The sequence below is a fragment of the Gopherus evgoodei genome, chromosome 1 (genome assembly GCF_007399415.2).
Source record: "Gopherus evgoodei ecotype Sinaloan lineage chromosome 1, rGopEvg1_v1.p, whole genome shotgun sequence".
Taxonomy (NCBI): Eukaryota; Metazoa; Chordata; order Testudines; family Testudinidae; genus Gopherus; species Gopherus evgoodei.
In genome coordinates, this window is record NC_044322.1 from 47,034,047 (window position 1) to 47,061,790 (window position 27,744).

General features: G+C 39.5%; 1 protein-coding gene across 1 annotated transcript in view; it reads left to right on the plus strand.

Annotated features, from left to right (window-relative positions):
* NBEA (neurobeachin) overlaps positions 1-27,744 on the plus strand; it is an 853,790-nt gene that overhangs the window by 302,961 nt on the left and 523,085 nt on the right. The window contains 8 exon segments of the mRNA XM_030563353.1: positions 9,190-9,271; positions 9,469-9,492; positions 9,495-9,559; positions 9,561-9,592; positions 10,022-10,214; positions 10,484-11,503; positions 22,296-22,513; positions 24,421-24,574. Coding sequence (XP_030419213.1) covers positions 9,190-9,271; positions 9,469-9,492; positions 9,495-9,559; positions 9,561-9,592; positions 10,022-10,214; positions 10,484-11,503; positions 22,296-22,513; positions 24,421-24,574 — 1,788 coding nt within the window.

Genomic DNA, 27,744 nt, shown 5'->3' on the forward strand with positions numbered 1-27,744 from the left:
AGAACATCATCTTGAATAGTAGAGACATAAGATGGGTGAGGTAATACCTTTTATTAGACCAACTTCTGTTGGTGAGAGAGATGAGCTTTCAAGACAGAAAAGCTCTGTGTAGCACAAAAGCTTCTCTCACCAACAGAAGTTGATCTAATAAAAGATATTACTTCACCCACTTTGTCTCTCTAATATCCTCAGATCAACATGGCTACAACACTGTATGCATCCTTAATAGTAGGAAACCTTCCACTAGAAGTACTTACCTTAGTGTAAATGGAAGTGCTTCTCTGCCTGGCCCCCTGCCCATAACATCTTTTAATACAGAATTTTTTAATCAAGTTATGAGTATGTTTTGCATTTGTAGGAGTCATGTGTAACAGTCATCTCCATTAAGGTGCCTCTGACTGCAGTCTCAGCGCTTCATACTTGAATTGATGGTAGAACTGTTTTTACCAACCTTATTGTGACCAGATTTATCAAAGATCTAGATGGACTGTTTCCACCTTTTCGCGATAGGGTGCCACCTTGGGACTTGAAGTTTTATCTGCTCTTGTGGGCCCTCCATTTAAGCCTTTGGCGTCTTGTTCATTTCTGCACCTCTCAGCAAAGGTGGCCTTCTTGGTAGCCATCTCCTGGGCTAGGAGAGTAGGTGAACTGAATGCCCTTGAAATTGATCCTCCAAACACCATTTTCTATGAAGACAAGATACAACTTAGGCCTCACCCTATGTTTCTGTCAAAGATGGTATCTGATTTCCATCTAAATCAGTCTATATACTTGCTGGTTCTTCTCCCAAAATGCATGCTTACAAGGATGAACAAAACCTGCACATTTTGGATGTGTGTTGACCTTTAGCATTTTACCTGATCAGGGCAAAGACTTTCCAGGCATCTTCCCAGATCTTTGTTTCTTATGCGGAGTGAGTTAGAGGTCAATCAGTTACAGCACAGTGATGTTCAAAATGGATTACCAACTGCATCACTGTGTTACACTGCCAAAAGCACAGCGCATCCTGAGAAGCTGACAGCGCACTCAAGTAGACAGCGCATTCAGCCTCTGCAGAATTCATGGGGCATGTCCCTAGCATGGACATCTGCAGAGCAGTGACATGGTCATCTGTCGGCATGTTTACTAGATTGTATGCACTTAATGAGAAAGTAGTCCTATAGTCCCCCTTGCAATGAGACTCTGAGCCCCACTGCCTTTAATAACACCTTCAGAGTCACCCACAGTATAATAGACATATGCAAATACTCATTCAAAGCAGTTTTTCATCCTTTCAGTTATTCATCCTGTTGTTCTTTGAGAGAGATTGCAACTCACCTTCCTTCTAATTGGGCTTTTGGTGGGAGGGAACTAAAGGAGAGGTGCAGTGGCTCTGCCCTTTATACCCTCCTATCTAAGCAGGAGGAGCCTGAGATGCATGGGGCCACTCCTCCAACTAACACTAGGGAAAATTGAACGTACACCTACAATGTGATGGACACATGCAAAACATCTAGAAGAATAATAGTTATGAAATGGTGAATAGTGACTGCTTTTTCTCTTAATTTGGCCCTGCATTAACTTGGGAGGCAGATTTAAAATCTCTTATTTTGGAGGTTTAACTAGATATGAGTATCTTTAGGGTGCCTTTTCAAGTTGTTTTTCTTCATTAAGTGGATAAGTCAACACACTGAGGAACTGAAGGGTGGGGGTGAGAGGTTGTGAGGAGAGTGGGATCCCTGATTTGTTAATATGAGTGATTAAGGTACTGTCATGTGAAGTGTCATATAGGATATTTTAGGCAACATCTACAGTATGAGCTAGGGGTGTGATTCCCAGCTCAAGTACACATACTTACACACTATCTGTCATCTGAACTACCATGCTAAACATAGTAGTGTACCTATGGTAGTATGGGCAGCAGCAAGGATGGCATGGCCTAACTCTCCCAATTACATACTCATGGGGTTCAGGCAGGTTTGTAGGCTAGGCAGTTAACTCATGCCCTGCTGCCTGTGCTATGGAGCTACACTACTGTCTTTATTGCACTAGCTCAGATGAGGGCTAGCACAAATATGTGTAGAAATCATGCCTTTAATTCTTAGCACAGACGGAGCTTGAGGTGATCTGCCCCACTTTACTTATGAATATGCTTCTGTAGCAGCTGTGGCTGCTTAGTAGAAGTTCATGAAGTTTCTTTCTAAAGAGTATCACAGTCCAGCCAGCAGTGATTTTGAGCAGGTCAGGTTTATATGTTGGTCTTGAACATTTCAGGTGGCTTTGAGTACATCAACTTCTAGATGCATTAGTATTTCAAGCTACTTTGGTGGCATTAACTTCCAAAGGACAAAAGTTCTGAGTTTATAATGAATCATGCATTAATAGCTTTGAATTTGCGGTTTGTTTTTACATGCAGAATAAGATGCATTATACCACCGATAATATACACATACACACCTTTGTAACTGGTGTCTGTTGTTACCCCAATACAAAACAATTTGTCATCTCAGCATAGGAACAAGTTATAGAATAGGAAAGGGATCCTGTCTTCCTCATGATGAGGAATCATAGGACTCTATCTGCACAATATGGCTGTCTACACTGCATCTGCACTGAACTACACTGTACCAATTTCTGTTGCAAAACTCTTCCAGCTGTGTCTTACATCAGAAGTTCTCACCTAATATTTAATCATGTCCTTAAACTATCCTAGGTGGGCTTTTTAAGTGTGAGCTCTGCTTGAGCTAGCCTGCTAAAAACAGTAGCGTAGCCAGGGGTAGCATGTGCAGTGGCTTGGGGCCATCAATATACATACCTAGGGTGCATTTGTACTTAGGTGACTAACCCAAGCTGCTGCCCATGCTGCCTCTGCCTATAATACTATTTTTAGTATGCTAGCCCAAGCAGAGCTAGCATGTGACTGTCTCCTAAGTTGGGAAGCGGGATCCCAACTCCAGTGTAGATGTATCCTAAGGCATGTGATTGTGCCTTTCTCCTGATCTGGGATAGAGCCCACTTTTAAGAAACACTTATGATAGTTTATGGATATGATTGAGAGTGGATTTGATTTAAATTACTAGTCAGGAAGACTCTCTTCAACCATGGATTTCTATAGAAAAGTGCATTCTTGTTGGTTATTATAACCTTATATATATTCTTCACAGCTCAGAGATAGATGTAAGTTTCATTTTTAGAAGGTACATACTATACATTTTTAAACAGTGATTTATTTTGTAAACTTTTCAGATTAGTTTTACAGCTATATTAGAAAATGAATGATTGGTTATTTCATTTACCAAAGGTAATGGAAGCAAATATTTATAAAGTCATTGGGAAGTGAACGATCTCCAATTCATCAGGTTAATCATCACCAGACAGACACACAAATTGCTTTATTTAACTAAAACAACAATGTTAACAACTGGATTTTTTTCTTTAACAGCAAACCTATAATATTTTCACAAAAGAAGCATATGATTTTTTGAATTTAGTTATGCATTCAAGCTTTTTAAAATCAGGTTTGTTTTTATTAAAATTGTTTGTTTTTAACTAAAATAGTTACATGAAATATTTTTTTTAAAAACAAAAATTAAATTTACTATGTCAGCCAGGTCAACATGAAAAACTTAAAATATTGGCTTCTGCCGCTAACTCTGCCTCTTTACCTTCATTTTCCTGTTGTTCATAATCTAGAAAAGAAAAACAATCTTTCCTGCTTTTTCAGGTTCCAAACGATTTCTCAATTTGGAACGAATTAGTCCAAAGGAAGAAAATATTCTTTCTACACCAGCAGAAGAAGCTACTGCTGTTAAAAGTGAGATTATCACTTCAACAGTCTCTGAATCCAAGTGCTTAAGTGACTTCTACCAGTTCACTGGTGTGACTTTCTTTAAAACATCATCAGCAAACATATATTTCTTGAATGGTTCACCCTTATCTCTGAAGTTTATTACAGTTGGCATTATGGAAAGATGATTGCTGGATGTCCATGTCATAGCCAACTCCTCCTCTTCAGCAGTTAAGATTTGACCCTGGTATTGAGCATTGAGAATATTTGCAGGAAATGGTGCTTGTCTCATTCTTTTCTTTAATGCTTGTAATTTAACTCTGTCATTGCATATTTCTCTTTTTAAGATCCCACTCCGTTCCTTCCAAGTTTCTTCAGTGTCATCAATAAAACAGCTATTTCCCTGCATTCTGTTCAAGGCTACAGAAATAGGCTGCAGGGTACTCAGCATGTTTTCAACATTTCTCTTAAGCCCGATGCTGAGAACTTTGGCTGTGACAGTGCCATCTATTTTTTTCACGATTTTGTTCACAAACTGACATCAGATTAGGCCAGCTCTTGATATAGTCCTCAAAACAGTCCACTACTGAGTTCCATCACACGTCTTGTGAGAGAGTTAGCTTGGTTCCTCCCACTTTTTTCAGAGCACCTGCTGCAAAGTGGTTGTTGCAGAAGTATTTTGCAATTTCAGCAACATTAACCTTTATTTCTGGAACACTGAAGTCTTTGGCTAGGAATGTATCAAATGAGCATTGCAACTGTATGTTATTAGCTTGGGTCTCTCTCTTTTCTAAATATTTTCTTCTCACCTTGGATACGTTTGCAGCACTCTCTGTGACCAAGGTGTGTACTAGACATTTGAATTTTTTTTTCCACAATTTGTTATAGCTTGTACTGCTGCTCCTTGTAAGTATTCTGCTGTGTGTGCATTTCCTCATGTATCAATTGTTTCTGTAAGGAAGACATTCCCTTCTTCTGTTGTCACAGAAGCACATACAACAGGATCGTTGTGGACATTGCTCACCCCATCAAGACTCGGGTTAACAATTCCACCCTCTAGAACTTTTGCATGCTGCTCAATTTCTCTTTCATACATTTTATCCAGAAATTTGCATGTGCTGTCTGCTCTGTTGGGTGCACTGTATCCTGGTCTTAATGACTGACTGACTGAACCATGTTAATAAAGTGTGGGTTCTCAATCATATGGAGAGGAGAGTTTGTTGCATACAAAAAACAGGCAATTTTTTCATCAATTACCTCTTTTTGTAATCTGCTGGTTCTTATCACAAATTTATATATGGTGGTTTCTGGATGATGGAGGTTTTATTTTTTTTCTTTTTGCTACAGGTGATATACTGTGGCTAAATGACATACATGATGTGACTGAGACACTATCGTTGGCAGATGACTCTGAAGCGATATAAAATAATGGTGATCTTGAAGGTGGATAGTCTTCAGAATCCTGTATGTTGAGGATGGATTCTCCTTTAAAAAAAAAAAGTCAATGCAGTTATTTAATTTATTATTACCATACTGCTCATTTAGTACACTCATTGAATTCACTTTAAAGGTGAAATTGTAAAAGGAAGATCTGCCTACTTCAGCTATTTATTTATCACAAATCACGGCTATATTTTTTGCTCAAACATGAGAATTCAAGAATAGTCTAGAAAGAAGACAGGCAGTCCTTAAGAAAGAAGTATGAAATAAAAAAGTTTACCAACCTGACAAGCCTGCATGTTCCGACGTGTTCCTTTCATCATCTTCAATGCAGCTTCCTCCTGAGAAGGAACACTTTCATTTGGTCAACCAAGCCTTACATTTCTTTGTTGCACTGTTTGTATTTTGCATGCATGCCTGTCTTGCCCACAGGTAGAGGAACTTCTTCAAAATATTCCCAAACTGGGTCACTTTTACAGCCTGCTGCCATTATAGGTTTTCCCTTCTAGTGAGAGAATGGTACGATAGATCTCAAATCAATTAAGGCTACACTCAGAAAGACCTCAAGACTTTTGAAATATGCTGGTCAAACAGTTTCACTTTTGTTTCTACTGTCTGTCCCTCCCTTCTCACATTTATCTCCAGATTTCTTCTCCTTGTCCAGATCTATTCCACCCCCAACAATCTTCTATTCACTGAACTTTTTGAAACTTTTCATTTTTAGAGAGGAAAGGGATCAACTCTGTGTACTCAAATTTGCAGAGGGACAATAGGGCTAAGGTCTGTTTTTCCTCACCCCTCTCTCTCTATATTTATTTTAAAACATTTTTGCTGTTAACAAGCATATTATCTCTGGAGATACAAATTCACAGTTTGAGAACTGCAAAACTAAGCATCTCTGATATCTTCTAGACTGAGATCTGAGTCCCATTGGATAGATAGAAAGATTAACCTAAATAATCTATACAGAAGCTTCTGGAACCCCTTAAGATTGGGTGTCTAATCCATGAACTATTGGAACTAATTTACAAAACTTTTCTTAAACATTACATGAATATATTATCTCATACTATAGAATTAGAATTTATAGTCCCTATTTCATGATGAGCTATCTTTGAGGTATAATGTATCTTAATTAAAACTATCTTTAGATAATTTTTTTTGAGGAAAAAGATCTATCCAAAAAAATCTGATTTCTATCCACCATAATATGATTTAAATATTAGGTGAAAACAACTTTGACAAAGCTGGAAGAGTTTTTTTCATCAAAACTTGAAGTAAATATGACTTCGTATGGGGATGTCTGTATTCTGGCAAATGATGCAGCATTGATTCAGGACCAGTAGTTTGGTTGACAGGAGAGAAAAGGGGGCAGTTGGGTAGCTGCTGAAAAAGTTTTGACATCGTGCAAGTATTTTTATTATTCTAGTTGACAGAGAAATTTTAGTTGACTATTAGTTTAATTTATTCAACCTCAGTAGTATTTAATTTCTCTTTAGTTCCTGGATGCTACATAGTTGGGGAGATTACTTTTATTTCATTTTTGATACACAGAGGGGTTGATCTGTGAGCTCCATATCACTATGAATAGTCTGAATAAAAGATATTTTTGGTAAAAATACATCTTTTAAAGTTACTATGTGTTTATGGCTTTGCTGGACTTGGCTTTAATTTGTAACTGCATACAAATGATCAGCTGTACAGCTCACTTTTCATTTTGTACACAATAACTCTGATTATATGCTGAATCTTAATTATATGTGTACTTGTGCACATACCCTCGTCGGGGATGTAATGCAGGTCTGACTTTTTTTTTTTTTTTTTTTTTTGGCGTGATCAATCCGGATATTTTTAGAAAGACGTGCCCTGAGATAAGTTTTCAAAAGTTTGAGCAACATTTCATGTTCTGTACCTCTGTAAAATCTATTGAATATACTGCTTTTACTGCTTTTGCATATGTTAAGTTATGAAGGACCTCAAAGTGCTACTGCATTTGAATTTTGAAGTCACTTAACAAACTTTGAAGTATAACTACATGTGGGTGAAAGATATGTACAATTCAAACTAGTAAAACTACATAATAGTTAACAAATCACTAACACTTAAAAGAGAGCAAGAAGCTACATTCTTTGTTACAAAAGTAAAATATATTTCCTACGCTCCAAATAACCAATTTAGCTGTCACTATCATCAAGCTTTGATATAGTAGAGGAACATTTCCATGACTTCAGTACAGTTCCAGAGAGACCTTTTGTTAGATAAAGAAAATACTTAATGTTTTTTCTTGAATACATAAACCCGAAGCCCTTTTGAAGTTCATCAAGGTAGTTTTGTTTTTGTTTGGGCTTTTATTTTGGTTTGGTTTGTGTCCTTATTACCAACTGTAAAAATATTTTTTTACATTTCTTACCACTATTCCCTAATGAATCTTAAATTTAAATAATAAAACTAGTTTATTTAACCAGCATCATGGTTCAGTAAACTCAGGTCAGTTTTTCCAATTGAGATTTGTACGTTAGCCATTCAAAGTTCATCATACAATTTCACCAAGCATCGTTAATTTAATACTGATGCTGAAAGTTTTTAGATTCTCAACAGGATTCTTTGTGTATTGAGCCATATGCTGTGTAGTTGTATATAAATTTCTATTAATTCCGACTTTCTTTAATTTAATTTATATATTTTCAGCTTCTGTATGTAGGTCTGTATAATTAGAACAGGACAAAACCAATTGAATAATTCTTTGTACAGTTTTACTGAAGTAAACCTGATGGGTTTTATTTACTGATATCCGAAATCTATGAGTTTTGCTCAAAGTTTTATATTCATATGAAACCCCCAAAGGCCACACAATGGTGAACAAAATGGGAAATATGATTGTTTTGTTATGAAATGAACAAGTTTTTTCACAACTAAACAGATGCTTGACCAACACTTACTTTCAACCCCTATATTCCCCACAGGCTAAGGCTTCTACCTGCCATTTGTTTATGCTTAAGTGTCTTCTAGGAGAGGCTGCTATTGGTCATGGGCTACTATTTTAACCACTTCTTAACCTTGTCTGTGGTAGGAAACTTTATTGCCTCACCGTACAGGAGGTGCCAACAATGTATTCTCTAGGATAACTGGGTGCAGGCATTTCTACCACTTTGTCATCTAACACCCTGGCATAAGAATGTGAGAAGATTTTTAAAAATGGATCTCAAAAGTCAGGCTGTTCAGTCCATATTTAGGCACCTTAATAAGTGGCCTGATGTTCAAAAGTGCTGAGCACCCAAACAGTTCCTATTGAAGTTGGTGTCCCAGTCTTTTCTCAGGAGACAGCAGATAATTATTACTTCAGTAGGAACTACTTGGAATTTTGGAGATGGGCTGAATACTAGGTCTTTCACCTGTCCAGTCATGGGCCTACCTTGACCTTCCTCACGATATAAGGGTTTGAATCAGTACCTGAAACCATACAGTTTTTTGGCAGCATATGGTTTAAACAGATCTATATATTCAAAATAATACTGTTACACAAAAGTCAGCCAAGATTTCATTTATAAAATGTTCACATATGAGACACCTATCTGTAGAGGAAATATGTGAATTTTTGACACAGTTTTACAGCAAAATATTCTGAGGTGATATGGAACTTTAATAAAAATAATCTAGATATTAAGGTGGATTAGAACCAGAAGAGAAGGGTGCTTTGACATTTAAAAATGATTTTAAATGTTCATAGCTGCCCAAAATACATTATTTGTTAATATATTAAATGAAACTTGATTCCTTTCATTCAAGATTGGTTTGTAATTAAAATCTGTTTCTTCCTTTGCATTGTTGCAGCAATATTATTATTTACGAAAGCATATTTGTATCAAGGCTTAACACGCATTGTTCCATTGTTCATAATAAATCACAGCACAATAAGATCAATAGAAATTTGAAGTTATTCTATAAAATGAATTGATGGTAATAAAATAATTGGTTTTTTTTAGATTTTGACAGAACAAGTATGTACTCAAGTTGTTCATAAACCACATCCAGAGCCAGATTCTACAGTGAAAATTCAGAATCCAAGTAAGGATATTATTTTATATGTTTTCAATTAATGGCGAGAGGTTGTTTTTTTAAGAAAGTGTTATTTCACATTGCCGAACAGTAATATGTTGAGTACTTCAAAGGAAATTGCCTTTTATTCAATACTTTTAATGATTTCAACAGCTGTTTTGAATGGGATTGAAAATGTGTTATGTGACACATTTGCTCTTTTACAGTGATTCTTAAAGTGGTGGCAACCTTGTTAAAAATTCCACACCAAGTGCAGAGCGGATGGAAGTTCGGCGTTTGTTTTTATCTGATATGATTAAAACTTTTCAGTAATAGTCGTGAAAACAGAAGGTATGTAAATCAAATGTTATTTCTCCCAGTAACAGAAATAAGTTACCTGTTGCCACACCAATGTTGTTAATTACAAGACAATTTTGATAAAAGTCTTGAGTATTATATGTGCAGTTTTACATAATATGTAATAAACATGTGGTTATGTATGGTCGTATGGTATGGTATGGTCAAATGGTAATGAACATCCGGTAGTTAATTTAAATCAGTGATAGATATTTTTGTTTTGTTCACAATGCTTACTAACAGCATTTTAAGATCCTGAATTTAAAATAAAAATAAAGTGATCTGTTAAGATTACATTTAAGCTTCATAGGAGAGAGACTATTTTAAATTGTTTTTTATCCTGTTTTACTCATCTGAATTTAAAAAATGAAAAAAAAGTTGAATTTCATTTGAATATATTTTGACCTAATTATTTTACTTTAGATGTTTACTTCAGTGTTCGGTCTGGCAGGACTGGATGTTTTCTCTGGGATATATTAACCCTAAGAATTCTGAAGAACAGAAAATCACAGAGATGGTGTACAACATCTTCCGTATTCTCTTGTATCATGCAATAAAATATGAATGGGGAGGCTGGAGGGTCTGGGTGGATACTCTTTCTATAGCACATTCCAAGGTAAGACTTAGTTTCTGGAGGTTTCTGTTGATCCAATATCTCCCTAAGCCAAATGGGCCAATAATACAGTAGATACAATGTAAAGTGATATAGTGCCATCTTGTGGATAGCATAGGACATGATAGATTAGCATTTTTCTTTATTAGTGTAAGTTCTTTGCTATAAAATGTTTAATGAACTATACATTAATTATACTATTGATTTCCTGCCCCCAAATTGACAAAGTGTATATTTACTCTGAAATTATGATCTGTCATGTTCCATTTAAGGTCACCTATGAAGCTCACAAGGAGTATTTAGCAAAAATGTATGAAGAATATCAAAGGCAAGAGGAAGAGAACATAAAAAAGGGGAAAAAGGGGAATGTGAGCACTATCTCAGGCCTTTCATCTCAGACGACAGGAGCAAAAGGTGGATTGGAAATTCGAGAGATAGAAGACCTTTCACAAAGCCAAAGCCCAGAAAGTGAAACAGATTACCCTGTCAGCACAGATACCAGGGACTTGCTCATGGCTACAAAGGTGTCAGATGAAGTGCTTGGAAGTTCAGATAGACCAGGAGGGGGTGTACATGTTGAGGTTCATGATCTATTAGTTGATATAAAAGCTGAAAAGGTAGAAGCCACAGAAGTAAAGCTTGATGATATGGATTTATCACCAGAGACTCTGGTAACTGGAGAGAATGGTGCCCTCGTGGAAGTTGAATCTCTTTTAGATAACGTATATTGTGCTGCTGTTGAAAAACTCCAAAACAACGTCCATGGTAGTGTTGGTATCATTAAGAAAAGCGAAGAGAAGGATAATGGGCCTTTGATAACACTGGCTGATGAGAAAGATGAACCTTCTACTAACAATACCTCATTTCTTTTTGATAAAATACCCAGCCAAGAAGAGAAACTTCTCCCTGAACTTTCCAGTAATCACATTACTATTCCAAATGTACAAGAGACTCAAATGCATCTTGGTGTGACTGATGATCTTGGATTGCTTGCTCACATGACTGGTAGTGTAGATATAACATGTACTTCCAGTATAATAGAGGATAAGGAGTTCAAGATTCATACAACTTCAGATGGAATGAGCAACCTTTCTGAAAGGGAGTTAGGTTCATCATCCAAAGGATTAGAATATGCTGAGATGACAGCTACAACCCTGGAGCCAGAGTCTTCTGGTAGCAAAAGTCTACCTAATGTTGATGCAGGAAGTATAATATCAGATACTGAAAGATCTGATGATGGTAAAGAAGCAGGGAAGGAGATAAGGAAGATCCAGACAACTACTACAACCCAAGTAAGTTAGAGGTGCTATAATTATATCAGTATGTGACATATATGTATTTGATTACAGGATAATTAATCTAATCACAAAAGTATATCTAATTAATCTAATCACAGCTGTGGCCAACTTTTAGAGGTATTCTCTTCAGCATTATATCAGAAATATGTCTTGCAAACATTTTTGTTTTCAAAATGGTTGGTTCATGTTTCACGATGTTATTTTACGATAAGAAAATCTCACTCATTACAATTATGGAATATCACTTTAAAAATTCTGCTGGAGATTATATTATTAGCCCACATGATTTATTTCCTGTGGACAATGTAACTAATAATTATAAAAGTTTATGTATGCATCTAAATTCTTTTTTTCTGTTTTAAGGCTAGAAATGTTTGTATTTTATTTAAGCAAGGTGCGTGAGGTAATAGTTTTATTGGATCCACTTCTCTCACATCAATAGAAGTTGGTCCAGTAAAAGATATTACCTTACCCATCTTGTGTCTCTAATATCCTGGGACCAACGTGGCTACAACCATGCTATATTTTACTTAGGCTTTTTGGTAAGACAGAGTATAATAAAATATAAATTCCAGTGTTTCTTCACTGTTTTTAATGGTTTAATTCTCTTTGTTTCTCTGTGCCAATCAGCATTTGGGTAGAGTTCCAACTTTGGAGACAGTACTCAACTTTTTTGGTGGTAATATCCTGTGCATATAAGAGCCTTGCTATCTCATCATTACTAAGTCTACAATTTAGTAATGTAAAAGCAGCAAGGAGTCCTGTGGCTCCTTATAAACTAACAGACGTTTTGGAGCATGAGCTTTCGTGGGTGAATACCCACTTCCTCAGTATTAGTAATGCGTATTTTAGTAAAAGTCATGGACAGGTCACAGGCAATAAATAAAAATTCATGGCCTGTGACCAGTCCATGACATGTATTAAAAATACCCGTGACTAAATGTCGGAGGGGGCAACTTAGGGGGGCTTCTGCTGGGGTTGCTCGTGGACTGCAGCACCAGCTTCTGGGGGCTGCAGACTGCGGCTACTCTGGCCAGCCGCCCAGGGACCACTGCCAGGGCCAGCAGACCACAGCTGCTCCGGCCACCTCAGGACTGCTGTTGGGGCTGCCTGAGCAGTGGCTGGTGTGACTGTCCCCTGGGCCTCCTGAGCAGCTGGTCTTGGGAGCCAGCTGCTTGGGTGACCCTGAGATCAGCCACACTGGCCACTGCAGAAGTCATAGAGGTCGTGGGAAGTCACAGAATCTGTGACTTCCATGACTGACACGGAGCCCTAATCGTTACCAGTCCTTGCTGTCCCCAACATGTGAGGAGATCTGTACTCTTATGGGCTGATACAGAGAAGCATAGAGAAAAGAAGGTCCTAAACTACAGAGAAACTCTTCTGATAATGGAGCACCCACAGTATATGGCTTTCCCTGACTGTGCCCAAAGAGAATTATTCACATCCTTACTCTGTGTTTCTGCATTGGGGTCTCTGGTAAGGGGTTCAACATATCTGACTCACTCAGACGGCAGAGGACTATGCTGGGAAAGCTTTACCTGACTACCAAAGATAGCCACTGGAAATCTTTCTTTTTCTTCAAGGTGTTTAGTGGATCATGCTCAGGAAAACAGGCAGAAAACTGATCAATCTTTTTACTATGATACACAATAAGTGCTCTGCTGAGTAGGTCATGAGCGCCTAGGGTTTTGGAAATTCTCCACTTCTGCGGATTTCACAGTAGGGCCAAGGAGCCCACCAGACTTAGAACCCCTCCTAGGTTCTAGGCTGGCCCTGCTGAAATTCTAAGAGCTTCGAGGCCAGAACAACTTCATTTAGTCACTATTCCTCTCCTCCCTTCCTTGCCACTGCTGCTCCCCTTACCTACTGTGCACAGGGGCACATTCCTGTGCCCTTTGCATGTCTATAGCAAATGTCACCAACTTGGGCCAACAATTCACATATGCGTGGGAAACAGGAACTCAATTTCCAGTTTGGATTGCCTTATTGTTGCCCACCTTCCAGCCCTACTGTTTCCCTCCAGGGCCTGGCTTTACACCACTGTTCTCACTCCACCACCATGAGGCTGTCTCTCAACAGACAGCACTTCAATTCAGTTTTCCCCTCCCCTTACAGGAATACTGACAGTCCCAGAATTACCTGGTCCTCAGGTAGAGGATAAGGATTATTTCAGGCTGTTCAAGTGGGAGGATAAGCCTGACTTCACTTCCAGGATTGTGCATACATTGTTGGCATCATGGAGGCTCTTGTATTCAGTGTTACAGAAAGACACAGATCTTTGCTGAGAATCTCCAGAGTGCAGAAATGGATGAGGTCACCTTGCCACTCTAGCGATTGCCACGTCCACTTAAGGATTCTTGGTAAAGATTTACTTGGCAAAAAGAGAGTCTGATTTAGAGAGAGCTTTAAAATGACCAAACAACTTTCTGCAAACAACCATGTACACAGTTTACTCCTCTAGAGAGGTGAACAGATGGATTCAGTAGTCAACCAAGTCCCTTGAAACTAGGGATGACAGGTAGAGCTGGTACAGAGGCCGGCCTCGTAGGATTGTGTTTAGTAGTTTGCAGCAGGCATCACTTAACATAGCATCAGGAACACCTTGAGAGGAATATTGATACCTGTAGCAGCACAATGATCATCATCTGGTCAGACATCTAAGGCTCCCCTGTCTTTCTGAAGAACACTGCTGCATGAAGAACTCCAGAATCTGTAGTAATCTCTCTCAGATATTGAGAATTCAGGGCTTCCATGAGGCAGTTCCCTCCCCACAAAAACTACAGTACTTCTCTCAAAGTAACACACTCTGGCTTCCCTGTATCTACTCCTCTTGTTCAGGGAGAATAATGTTCCTTTAACAAGGAGACTGAAAAAGAGTAATGCTAAGCTTCAGTGACCAGAGATACTGAGCCACTTCCTGCATTTGGCATGTCGGTACAATACATTGACCTATGCATTGACAAGTGCCATGAGAGGGAGCATGGGTTCTTTTGTATGCAAACTCTCAGGGTACGTCTACACTATTGGATTATTCTGATTTTACATAAACCGGTTTTGTAAAACAGATTGTATAAAGTCGAGTGCACGCGGCCACACTAAGCACATTAATTCGGCAGTGTGCGTCCATGTATCGATTTCCGGAGCGTTGCACTGTGGGTAGCTATCCCGTAGCTATCCCATAGTTCCCGGGGTCTCCCCCGCCCCTTGGAATTCTGGGTTGAGATCCCAGTGCCTGATGGTGCAAAAACCATTGTCGCGGGTGGTTCTGGGTAGAGCCTCACCCCTCCCTCCGTGAAAGCAGCAGACAACCATTTCGCTCCTTTTTTCCTGGGTGAACTGTGCAAATGCCATAGCACAGCAAGCATGGACCCTGCTCAGATCAAGACTGCAATCGTGGACGTTGTAAACACCTTGTGCATTCTCGTGCAGTCTGTGCTGAACCAGGACCTGCAGAGTCAGGCAAGGAGGTGGCACCTACGGAAGAGTGGCGACGAGAGTGATGAGGATATGGACACAGAATTCTCTCAAACCGTGGGCCCCTGCGCTTTGGAGATCCTGCTGGTAATGGGGCAGGTTTTAGCCATTGAACGCCGATTTTGGGCCCGGGAAACAAGCACAGATTGGTGGGACCGCATAGTTTTGCAGGTTTGGGATGATTTGCAGGAGCTGCGAAACTTTGGCATGCATAAGGGCACTTTCATGGAACTTTGTGACTTGCTTTCCCCTGCCCTGAAATGCCATAATACCAAGATGAGAGCAGCCCTTGCAGTTGAGAAGCGAGTGGCAATAGCCCTCTGGAAGCTTGCAACGCCAGACAGCTACCGGTCAGTTGGGAATCAATTTGGAGTGGGAAAATCTACTGTGGGGGGGATGCAAGTAGCCAAAGAAATCATTAAGCTGCTGCTACGAAAGGTTGTGACTCTGGGAAATGTGCAGGTCATAGTGGATGGCTTTGCTGCAATGAGATTCCCTAACTGTTGTGGGGCGATAGATGGAACCCGTATCCCTATCTTGGCACCGGAACACTAGGGCACCCAGTACATAAATTGCAAGGGGTACTTTTCAATGGTGCCGCAAGCACTAGTGGATCACAAGGGTCGTTTCACCAACATCCACGTGGGATGGCCAGGAAGGGTTCGTGATGCTCGCGTCTTCAGGAACACTACTCTGTTTAAATGGCTGCAGCAAAGGAATTACTTCCCAGACCAGAAAATAACAGTTGTGAATATTGAAATGCCTGTCGTTATCCTGCGGGACCCAGCCTACCCCTTGATGCCATGGCTCACGAAGCCATACACAGGCAGCCTGGACAGTAGTCAGGAGCTGTTCAACTACAGGGCTTAGCAAGTGCAGAATGGTGGTAGAATGTGCATTTGGCCGTTTAAAAGCACTCTGGCACACATTCCTGACTCACTCAGACCTCAGCCAAACCAATATCCCCATTGTTATTGCTGCTTGCTGTGTGCCCCACAGTCTCTGTGAGAGTAAGGGGGAGACCTTTATGGCGGGTGGGAGGCTGAGACAAATCAGCTGGCCGCTGATTGTCCGCAGCCAGACACCAGGGTGATTAGAAGAGCACACCATGAAGGGGTGCGTATCAGAGAAGCTTTGAAAATGAGTTTCATCACGGGCCAGGGTACAGTGTGACTGTTGTGTTTTTTTCCCCTTGCTGAACCCCCTCCCCCCCGATTGACTCATTCCCTGTAAGCAGCCCACCCTCCCCCTTCGATCACAGCTTGCTTAAGGAAATAAAGTCACTATCATTTAAAAATCATGTATTCTTTAATAAAAAGTCATTATAAAAAGAGGGAGAGAACTGACAAGGTAGCCCGGGTATGGTTTGGGAGGAGGATAGAAGGGAAGGAAAAGGCCACTAAAAAAATTTCAATGTAATGACAGCCTTTTGGTTGGGCTGTCCACGGGGGTGGAGTGGGTGGGTGCATGAAGCCTTCCCCCACGTGTTCTTACATGTCTGGGTGAGGAAGATATGGAACATGGTGAGGGGTGAAGGTGGTTACACAGGGGCTGCAGCGGCATTCTGTGACCCTGCTGCTGTTCCTGAAGCTCCACCAGATGTTGGAGGATGTCAGTTTGATCACGCAGCAGCCCCAGCATTGCATCACGCCACCTCTGATCTTCCTGCCGCCACTTCTCATCTCGAGCGTCCCTCCTCTCCTCACGTTGGTCCCTCCTGTCCTCACGTTCACTGGCATCTTTCCTGTAATTTGCTACCACGTCCTTCCACTCATTCAGATGAGCTCTTTCATTGCGGGTCACTTCCATGATTTCCGAGAACATTTCGTCTCGCGTCTTTTTTTTCCACCGCCTTATCTGAGAGAGCCTTCGGGATGGAGTAGGGAGGCTTGAAAAATTTGCAGCTGCATGAGGGTGGGAAAAAAGGAAGAGAAGTATTTTAAAAAAATACATTTTACAGGACAACGCTTATACTCTTTCACGGTGAACAACACTATTCACCTTACATAGCACATGTGATTTCACTACAAGGTCACATTTTGCATCTTAATATTGAGTGCCTGCTGCTCTGGTGTTAGAGCTCTCATAGACGCAGGTCCGGGCAGCAGAATTCAGCTTGCATGCAGCCATGGTAAGCCATTGTCTTCTGGCTTCTGCAGCCTTCATATACACAGTGCCCTCCTTTCCCAAATACCAAACAAATCCTGTTCAGTGCTGTTTCTTTCCTGTTAACATGCAGCAGCAGAAACCACCCCCCCCCCCATCCAATTCTCTGGGATGATTGCTTTACCCCTCCCCTCACCGTGTGGCTGGTAGCAGGGAAGATCCCTGCTAGCCAAACGTGAAAAAGCTCAGCGCCATTCTCCCCCTGCTTGGCTACCTGCAAGGAAGGATTTCTTTTAAGCAACAGGCAAAACAGCCCAATAGGAATGGTCATCTCTGTCCCCTTAATTAAATTCCTGAATTTCAACCAGGTTAACATGAATGATATCACTCTCCTGAGGATAACACAGCGAGATAAAGAAAGGACGTTGCTTGAATGCCAGCAATCACTGGGACCATACGCAGCTAGGCTTTGTCATGCAATGATACCAGACTACTTGCTACATGCATGGCATGGTCAAGTGTCCTACCATGGTGGACAGAATAAGGCTGCCTTGCCCAGAAACCTTCTGCGAAGGCTTTTGGAGTACCTCCAGGAGTGCTTCATGGAGATGTCCCTGGAGGATTTCCGCTCCATCCCCAGACATGTTAACAGACTTTTCCAATAACTGTACTGACCGCGAATGCATCCCAAGTCCTCAGGGCACATCAATCATTAAAAAACACTTGCTTTTAAACCATGTTTTATATTTACAAAGGTGCACTCACCAGAGGTCGCTTCCATGGCTTCATTGTCTGGCCTAGTGGCTTGGGAGGGCTGGGAGGGTAATTCCGTCTGGGTGAGAAAAAGCTCTTGGCTGTTGGGGAGAATGGAGTTCTGTGTGCTCTCTGCAAGCTCATCCTCCTCCTCATCTTCCCCGTCCGCAGAATCCTCAGCCATGGCTGAGATTGCCACCCCCACCTCAGAATCCACGGACAGGGGTGGGGTAGTGGTTGCGTACCCCCCTGGAATTGCATGCAGCTCAGCGTAGAAGCGGCATGTTTTCGGCCCTGCCCCGGACCTTCTGTTTGCTTCTTTGGTTTTCTGGTAGGCTTGTCTGAGCTCCTTAACTTTCACTCTACACTGCACTGAGTCCCTGGTGTGGCCTTTCTCCATTATGGCCTTGGAAATTTTTTCAAATGTTTTTTCATTTCATCTTTTGGAACGGAGTTCTGTTAGCACTGAATCCTCTCTCCATATAGCGATCAGAACCAGTACCTCCTGTGCGGTCCATGCTGGAGCTCTTTTTCAATTCTCAGGAGACTGCATTGTTACCTGTGCTGATGAGCTCTGCGTGGTCACCTGTGCTGGTGAGTTCGCCACGCTGGGCAAACAGGAAATGAAATTCAAAAGTTCGCGGGGCTTTTCTTGTCTACCTGGCCAGTGCATCTGAGTTCAGATTGCTGTCCAGAGCAGTCACAGTGGTGCACTGTGGGATACTGCCCGGAGGCCAATTCCATCAATTTGCGGCCACTAACCCTAATCCAATATGGTAATACCAATTTTAGCGCTACTCCTCTCGTCGGGGAAGAGTACAGAAACCATTTTAAAGAGCCCTTTATATCGATAAAAGGGCCTCGTTATGTGGATGGGTGCAGCGTTAAATCGGTTTAACGCTGCTAAAATCGGTATAAATGCGTAGTATAGACCAGGCCTCAAATTGGTGAAAACCTTCTCAGAGTTACTGCAGCACTTCAAGCAAGGTAAAGGATCCTCCAGTTTTTAAGGCACTCTGCATAATAGAGGGAAAAAAAACCCAAAACCTTTAGCAAAGAAGGTGTCAAAGCTGTTCAAACTGTGATTTTTTTCAGTTGCCAGATGGTTTTTATTCTTAGTCTAAATCATCAAAGACTAGTGATTCCAGGAAAATCAGCAAATGTACTGAGGAATAGGGGAGTAATGGGGAACAGATTGCTTCATTTTGGAGTGTAGGTTTTTTGCTTAAAATATCAAAGGGAGAGGTATCTATCTATCTATCTAGATTTATACGTATATAGAGAGAAAATAGGCAGCGCTACGCTATCTTATCTTATCAACTGTTGTTCTTGTGTTTTCTCCTCTCTCTCCCTTCCCCCCTCCCTTGATAAATTTCACTTGTTGCCTTTTATTCAGATTATAAATTCATCAGACCAAGGACTATCTCTTTAATCTATGTTGGAGTTAGAAGTCCCCAGCACAATGGCACCCTTATTCTTACTGAGGGTACTAAAAACTACTAAAATTAAAAGTGTTTATCCTAAATGCTAAATACTTATTTCAGATTGAGGTGATACAGAAAAAAATTAAACCACAGTACAGATATTTTATATAATCACTAGGAAAACTGTGGCCACCAAATTCAAGACTGAAAGATCTCTCCAACTTGTGTAAATATTCTTGATATTTCCAGATTCCATTTTAGGTGAAATTTCCTCCTCCTTTTGTTCCCACACACATATTTTAGTTACTGTTGTCTCCCAGGTTTTAGGAGCTGATCCTGGTCTCATTCAAATCAATGGTAAAAATCCCATGACTTCACTGGTGTAGGATCAAGTCTGTAAAAATTATTCTGAATAATAAAATAGACAAGCAGCAGTAGCAGCAGAAATTTAGATCTTAACAAACTAGTTTGAAAATTGAGTTAATAATGTTCTTTAGTCTGCAGAAGAGAAGAATGATGGGGGGATTTAATAGTTGCTTTCAACTACCTGAAAGGGGGCTCCAAAGAGGATGGATCTAGACTGTTCTCAGTGGTAGCAGATACAGAACAAGGAGTAATGGTCTCAAGTTGCAGTGAGGGAGGTTTAGGTTGGATATTAGGAAAACCTTTTTCACTGGGAGAGTGGTGAAGCACTGGAATGGGTTATCTAGGGAGGTGGTGGAATCTCCTTCCTTAGAGGTTTTTAAGGTCAGGCTTGACAAAGCCCTGGCTGGGATGACTTAGTTGGGAATTGGTCCTGCGTTGAGTAGGGGGTTGGACTAGATGACCTCCTGTGGTCCCTTCCAACCCTGATATTCTATGATTCTATGAAAATGGAGGTTACAACATTTCAGACTAAAGATCAAGTAAACTTTGGAGCTGAGTTTCTGTACTATTCTGCTTTTTACAATGCAAAAATAAATACACCATAGATGTCTTTTTTTCTGACAATCGGCATGCAGTATTCAGGAATTTTCAGTTGAATGGGATTAGAAAAATCCACTGACTAAAATGTTGTCCATTTAAAGCAACTTGTTCTAAATTTGTTTCATTTAGAATAGAAAAGACGAAAAGAAAGGATCACCTAATGCAATATTACTCCTTACTATAAAATTTCTTTTGTATTATCTAGCCTTGTTTTAAAATAATCCCAAGCAATGTGGCTTCTGCTGTTTCTTTTGTGGGAGACTATTCCACAGTCTAAATGATTTCATCATTAGGAAGATTTTTTCCTAATATTCCATTTAAATTCTTTCTCTATAAAATTTTCCTCCCAGTAATCTTGTGTATCTCACTAAATAATTGCTTTTTATCTGTTGTGTGTGTTCACCAAGTAAAAACAGCTCAGGACTACCTAGAAATTAAAACAATATAACCCACAAATTCTCCACCTGCTAGGAAACACTAAAGGTTGTCCTGGGAGGCCAGAAAACTTGCTGAATTAAAACACAATCAGGTACAAGATACCTGGAAAGCTTGATTTGTAATTCTGAGGGGAAAAAAAGACTATGATGATGATCTTCCTAAAAAAGTATACATAAATATGACCTGTGACAGAATCTCCAGGGTACAGTTGTGCCCCCTTAGCTCTCCAGCCTAGGCTGTCTCTCACAATGCTTTGCTAGTGACAAGCTGCAAACTCTTCCAGGTACTGTTATCACTTAGCACAACCGCATGTGGAGCCCCACACCCAGCTAGATTGAATGAATGCTCCCAGAGCCACTCATTAATCACACAGAGAAAGGCACCAGCCAAATCCTTCCAGCTCTAGTCTTTTACCTCAGGAATATGCCATCTTGGACTGCTCAGGATGATCAGTGCAAGTTTATTAATTGGTTCACCACTTCATCAGTGGATAGTGAATATACACCAGCCTTTGTAAACCTGAGCAGATTTAGCAAATACTTCAGGCAAACTCACTGGTAAAGATAAACAGTAAAATAAATTTGATTACAAAAAGATAGATTTTAAGTGATTATAAATGATAGGCAAAAGGTCAGAATGGTTACCAAAATATAAGCATGCAGTCTAAACTCTCAACCCTATTTAGGCTGGGCAACATTTAGATTAAGCAGTTTTTCTCATCCCACTGGATATTGCAGTTCACAGTATATAAGGTTTCACCCTTGAAACCTGGTCCAGTATCCTCTGTTGGAGTCTTCAGTCTTCTGAGTGTCTTGCTTGCAGTATAGGTGGGGAGTAGGGAGGAGAAAAGGCCAAGCATGGGACCATTGTGTTCTCTTAGTCCCATGTGCTTGGAGGACACAAGCCCAGGAATGTCTGGTGGGCATTGCTGATTCACAAGGTGAAGCAATACCCCAGTGCATCTCCTGTGAGTGAGTCACTGAATTGTAACTCCTCTGCTGGACAATGGCTGGTGATGCCCCCAGTCAGGCATTAGTTACCTCCCTTGTCATTGTCTCTAGAGAGCTAGTATCTGGGCACTTCCCACACCCACAGCACATTTTAGTGAAAACCATACAACACAATTCTTATAATTTCATATGCAATATTTAGATAGAACAATGGCTTTCAGCAGATCATAACCTTTCCCCTGATGCCTCACATGGCATGCTTTATGTGCATGATCACAATTATATATAAATATGAGGGTTACAGGGCACTCCCCTGCGGTATAGTATGTCTCTCACATCCCTCAAAATATCTAGACAGGATCAACTTGCCAAAAATAAACACACTGTAAACAAAATCCCTTCAGGGTGCACGTTGAGGAATCTGAAATGCAGAATATAACTAAACTGTAATGAAGGTGCAGATGTGAGGCCAGATTGTTAGCTGGTGTAAATCAGAGTAGTTTCAATGAGGCTATGTCAAATTACACCGACTTTATCTGGATGGTACTACTGGTATATTTTATTTTTTATTTTCGGCTCCAATTATAGCCCCTCCTTCTCCAAATCTTTTCCATGTGCAGTGTTAGAATTCATTGCATATGTTTAACACAAACTTTGAATTTGTTAACATAGGCTGTGCAAGGTCGGTCTGTTACCCAGCAAGACAGAGACTTGAGAGTTGACTTGGGATTTCGAGGAATGCCAATGACAGAAGAACAACGACGCCAGTTTAGTCCAGGTCCACGCACAACTATGTTTCGTATTCCAGAGTTTAAATGGTCTCCAATGCACCAGAGGCTGCTGACAGATTTGCTGTTTGCATTAGAAACAGACGTACATGTTTGGAGAAGGTAGAAAAGCTATATTTTCTTATTTTTAATTTTATTATGTATGTGTTTATCAGCAAAGTAAAGACATAATTAGATACAAGACATGTATTGATAACTACTTTTTTAAAGGTAAATTTCCATTGTAAAGTCAGCTTTACCAGACTTACCTTATTGTAGTATCTGACATGCCTCAGTTAATTCCTATTCTTTGTGAGGGATAAAAAATGTAGTGTATCACTTGTCCTTTTTGAATTACTATATCTTAATGGACTTTCTATTAGTAACGACTACATTTAACATGGGGACGACAAATATCTGTGCTATTATTTTTAGTAGCCACTACTAGCGTTTGGAGATGTTTGCATTCTTAATCCAGAAATATTTGTTCCACACACCGGTCTTCATCCTGTGTTTGAATAATTCATCTATTTTATGACTTAATACAGAGACTCCTCCAGGAGAATTTAGTAGGCAGTCACAGCTAGCCTATAAACAAGTTTTCATTTCTGTAAAGATTTCCAGTTGTAAAACAATAAAGACATGCTTTTGTCTTGATTAGCCTTGATGGCTACATTGCTATTAACGATATATTTTTTGCCATAACATCCTAATTCATTTATGTATTTAACACATTTTTTAAATTTAAAAAATAGTGCAAGTGATCTTGTCTTTTTAAAAAGCATCTGTTTACCATCTTAAAAAAAGAATGTATTGTTTAAATACATTGTTTAAATACATTGCTTTTCACCTCTTCTATTATGATTCCTTTTAGTTACGTGAAGAAACTACCTTAATAGTTACTACTTGTAGTCAAATTCTAGCAGTACATCAGGCACTATTTCGTCTATTTCCCAGAATGGCATAATTCATGCTGCAAAAGCTATAATGATGTATTATCAGTAGTTGAGAATTCGCTTAATTAAATCAGATTACCAATTGACTTGACTTTAATTTCCACATTTGTGTGACCTCACTATAAAATAGTCAGTAGTAGTAGTTTTTTTATCAATCACCTTATATTTGCCCCCTTTGTTTACTTGAAATTCACAGGCAAATTAGAAGTTTAGTTTGTAATTCCTTCTGGAATTAAGGCCAATACTGTTTGTTTACTGGCCACTAATTTCATGAACTGGGTAATTTAATTACTCATGCTGTGTTATGGACAAGAACCTAACATCAATAGACCAAAGACTCCTAAACATTTTCATAATGTGAATTACATCTTGAAAGTAATTTGTCCTATGGACACTTTCCCACTTATTTGCAGTCATGGAGATGGTTGTGCCTCATGTTGATCATTTGATCCCTGTGGCATCCACAGCTATTACTAACATGGAAAATTAACATTAGGAACACAGTTCTATTTGTTTAGCTATCTTGTAGTGGAGTATAGCAAGTGGAAATAAAGAGAAGCTTATACTTGTGAGCAACCAACTCTCCAAAGAAAACCAGCAGGTGCTTTGTGGACTATTGGTGGTCTTCAGATCAGTCTGGGTCTCTCTCTTGTAGACAATCTGGTCGTTCATTATTATCAGAGCTACTTGAAAAGGTATCAAGTGCCAAATTCTGCCACCCTTATTCATGTTGGACAGTTCAGTATTTTACTCCGTGAGCAGTCCCATTGGTTCCAGCAGAATTGTTTGTGAAGTAAGGCACTAAACAGTGTTAATAAAGTTGTCAGAGTCTGGACTCTATAATGGATAGTATAGAAATAGTTATAGTCTAGTATGAAATAAAAATACCCCTAAGTTATTATGCTAGGTTAGCTCCTATCAGTTTTTTAAAATATTTTTCATTTTATCTTTTTATTACTACAAAGACAATACCATACAACTAGGAAACATTAAAGTTTGGGTTTCAAAAAACAGAGAATCTAAACTTTTTAAAAAACATTGTTATAATATTTTTTTTCCTCCCTATTTTTGTAGTCATTCTACAAAATCTGTAATGGACTTTGTCAATAGCAATGAAAACATTATTTTTGTACACAACACGATCCACCTCATTTCCCAGATGGTAGACAATATTATCATTGCGTGTGGAGGGATTTTGCCATTGTTATCTGCAGCCACATCTCCAACTGTAAGTACAATATTTCCATCTAGTGGTCATGTTAAAATTTACTGTTAAGAATAGTAACACAGGATTGTCTATGACTGAATTAGGTTTCTTTTTAACAGGAGAAAACACAACTAATTTCTTCCAAAAGTTTGATCAATATCAACCAAACTGTTAAGGTTCAGTGTTTTAAGGGGCTGCATTGGGAAGGGTGAAGGAAAGCCCCCTCCTTTAGCATTCAAAATGCAGTTTAATTAGTAATGGCAATGTTTTGTGTTCAATATCTCATCTGAAGATCTAAAAACATTTTAAGTAAAAACAGTGTTGTACCTCAAACACTCATGTAAGGAACTGTGGCTATTAATGACATTTTCAGATGGGGAAAATGAGATACAAATTGGTTAAAGTAAATGCAACAAATCAGCAGCACTGCCAATAATAGAGCTTAGGGATCCCTAAGCTCTATCTCCTGTTCAAGCCTCTGGACATCCCTCACTTCTTTGCCTATATTCTTTATCGCCAGTATTTATGTAACTAAAAATAGTTTCACACTATTGCTCTACTAGCTGGACCAATAGTATTTGGCACTTAAACACATTAATGGGCTAGCAACTATCTAAATAGAATCATATGATACTGATGTAGACAATGGGTATGCATATACTGTACCTATATTATTTGCATAATCTGAAATAGCAAGCAACTTTATTCATGTTCTATTTGCTGTGAAGAAAAAGTGTTGTAATTCACAGGTATGACTCCACCCTGCACTTTAGTCACAAGAATAACATCAAATATGTTAAAGGAAAGATTTCTACAAAGTTACATTGCAAAGAAAGCTGCTTCTTAACGTGCACAGGAAAGAACCACAGCAATACGTCTTAAGATGAAGGCTGCTCTGGTAGTGTTTAGAGGAAGGGCACTCAAACACATTTTTCAAAACAAGCAGCTGGGGCTTTGTTTGAAAATGAAGATGCTTTATGTGGAATCCTCATAGTATATAAAATATAAAACAGGCACGGTTTGAATTACTTGGCTATAACTCCATCTCGATCTTGGAGACTCTAGCTTTGCTATCATGATTTATGTCATTGCAAAACCACTTGATAGACCTTTAGTCCTGTAATTCAGAGTTGCCCTCTATTTACTGTGTATAGTAGATGAACATCCGATAAAGTCTTATAAATTACCCTTATCTTTTGAATAGTGTTGTGTTTACACATCGTAATATCCTGGTTTGCAACAATAAGATGTTCTTCATGAAGGTGGTTTTGCTCTATGTTCCACAACATACCAAAATTAAAAGGTTGAATATTTAAAAAAAAAAATTCTTAACTAGACTATAGCAAACTCCCTTACAAAACATTCAGTTTTGTCATCCTGTTAGAATAATAACAGCAGAAGAATTTGTACAATATACTTCTTAATTAAAATGTAAGTACATACATGATGTATATTTAGCCCAAGAACTTGTCATGTAGAAGGAAGCTTGGGTGAAAGTGATCATGGAATCATAGAGTTTGCAATTCTAAGGAAGGGTAGAAGGGAGTACAGCAAAATAGAGACAATGGATTTTAGGAAGCGGATTTTGGTAAGCTCAGGGAGCTGATAGGTAAGGTCCCATGGGACTCAAGACTGAGGAGAAAAACAATTGAGGAGAGTTGGCAGTTTTTCAAAGGGACACTATTAAGGGCCCAAAAGTAAGCTATTCCGATGGTTAGGAAAGATAGAAAATGTGGCAAAAGACCACCATGGCTTAACAACGAGATCTTGCGTGACCTACAAAATAAAAAGGCGTCACATAAAAAATGGAAACTAGGTCAGATTACAAAGGAGGAATATAGGCAAATAACACAGGAATGCAGAGGCAAGATTAGAAAGGCAAAGTCACAAAATGAGCTCAAACTAGCTATGGGAATAAAGGGGAACAAGAAGACTTTTTATCAATACATTAGAAGCAAGAGGAAGACCAAGGACAGGGTAGGCCCACTGCTCAGTGAGGAGGAGGAAACAGTTACGGGAGACTTGGAAATGGCAGAGATGCTTAATGACTTCTTTGTTTCGATCTTCACTGAGAAGTCTGAAGGAATGTCTAATATAGTGAATGCTTACGGGAAGAGGGTAGGTTTAGAAGATAAAATAAAAAAAGAGCAAGTAAAAAATCACTTAGAAAAGTTGGATGCCTGCAAGTCACCAGGGCCTGATGAAATGCATCCTAGAATACTCAAGGAGTTATTAGAGGAGGTATCTGAGCCTCTAGCTATTATCTTTGGGAAATCATGGGAGACAGGGGAGATTCCAGAAGACTGGAAAAGGGTAAATATAGTGCCCATCTATAAAAAGGGAAATAAAAACAACCCAGGAAATTACAGACCAGTTAGTTTAACTTCTGTACCAGGGAAGATAATGGAGCAAGTAATTAAAGAAATCATCTGCAAACACTTGGAAGGTGGTAAGGTGATAGGGAATAGCCAGCATGGATTTGTAAAGAACAAATCGTGTCAGACTAATCTGATAGCATTCTTTGATAGGATAACGAGCCTTGTGGATAAGGGAGAAGCGGTGGATGTGATATACCTAGACTTTAGTAAGGCATTTGATAAGGTCTCGCATGATATTTTTATAGATAAACTAGGAAAGTACAATTTAGATGGGGCTACTATAAGGTGGGTGCATAACTGGCTGGATAACCGTACTCAGAGAGTAGTTATTATTGGCTCTCAATCCTGCTGGAAAGGTATAAAAAGTGGGGTTCCGCAAGGGTCTGTTTTGGGACTGGCTCTGTTCAATATCTTCATCAACGATTTAGATGTTGGCATAGAAAGTACGCTTATTAAGTTTGCGGACGATACCAAACTGGGAGGGATTGCAACTGCCTTGGAGGATAGGGTCAAAATTCAAAATGATCTGGACAAATTGGAGAAATGGTCTGAGGTAAACAGGATGAAGTTCAATAAAGATAAATGCAAAGTGCTCCACTTAGGAAGGAACAATCAGTTTCACACATACAGAATGGGAAGAGACTGTCTAGGAAGGAGTATGGCAGAAAGAGATCTAGGGGTCATAGTGGACCACAAGCTTAATATGAGTGAACAGTGTGATACTGTTGCAAAAAAAAGCAAACATGATTCTGGGATGCATTAACAGGTGTGTTGTAAACAAGACACGAGAAGTCATTCTTCCGCTTTACTCTG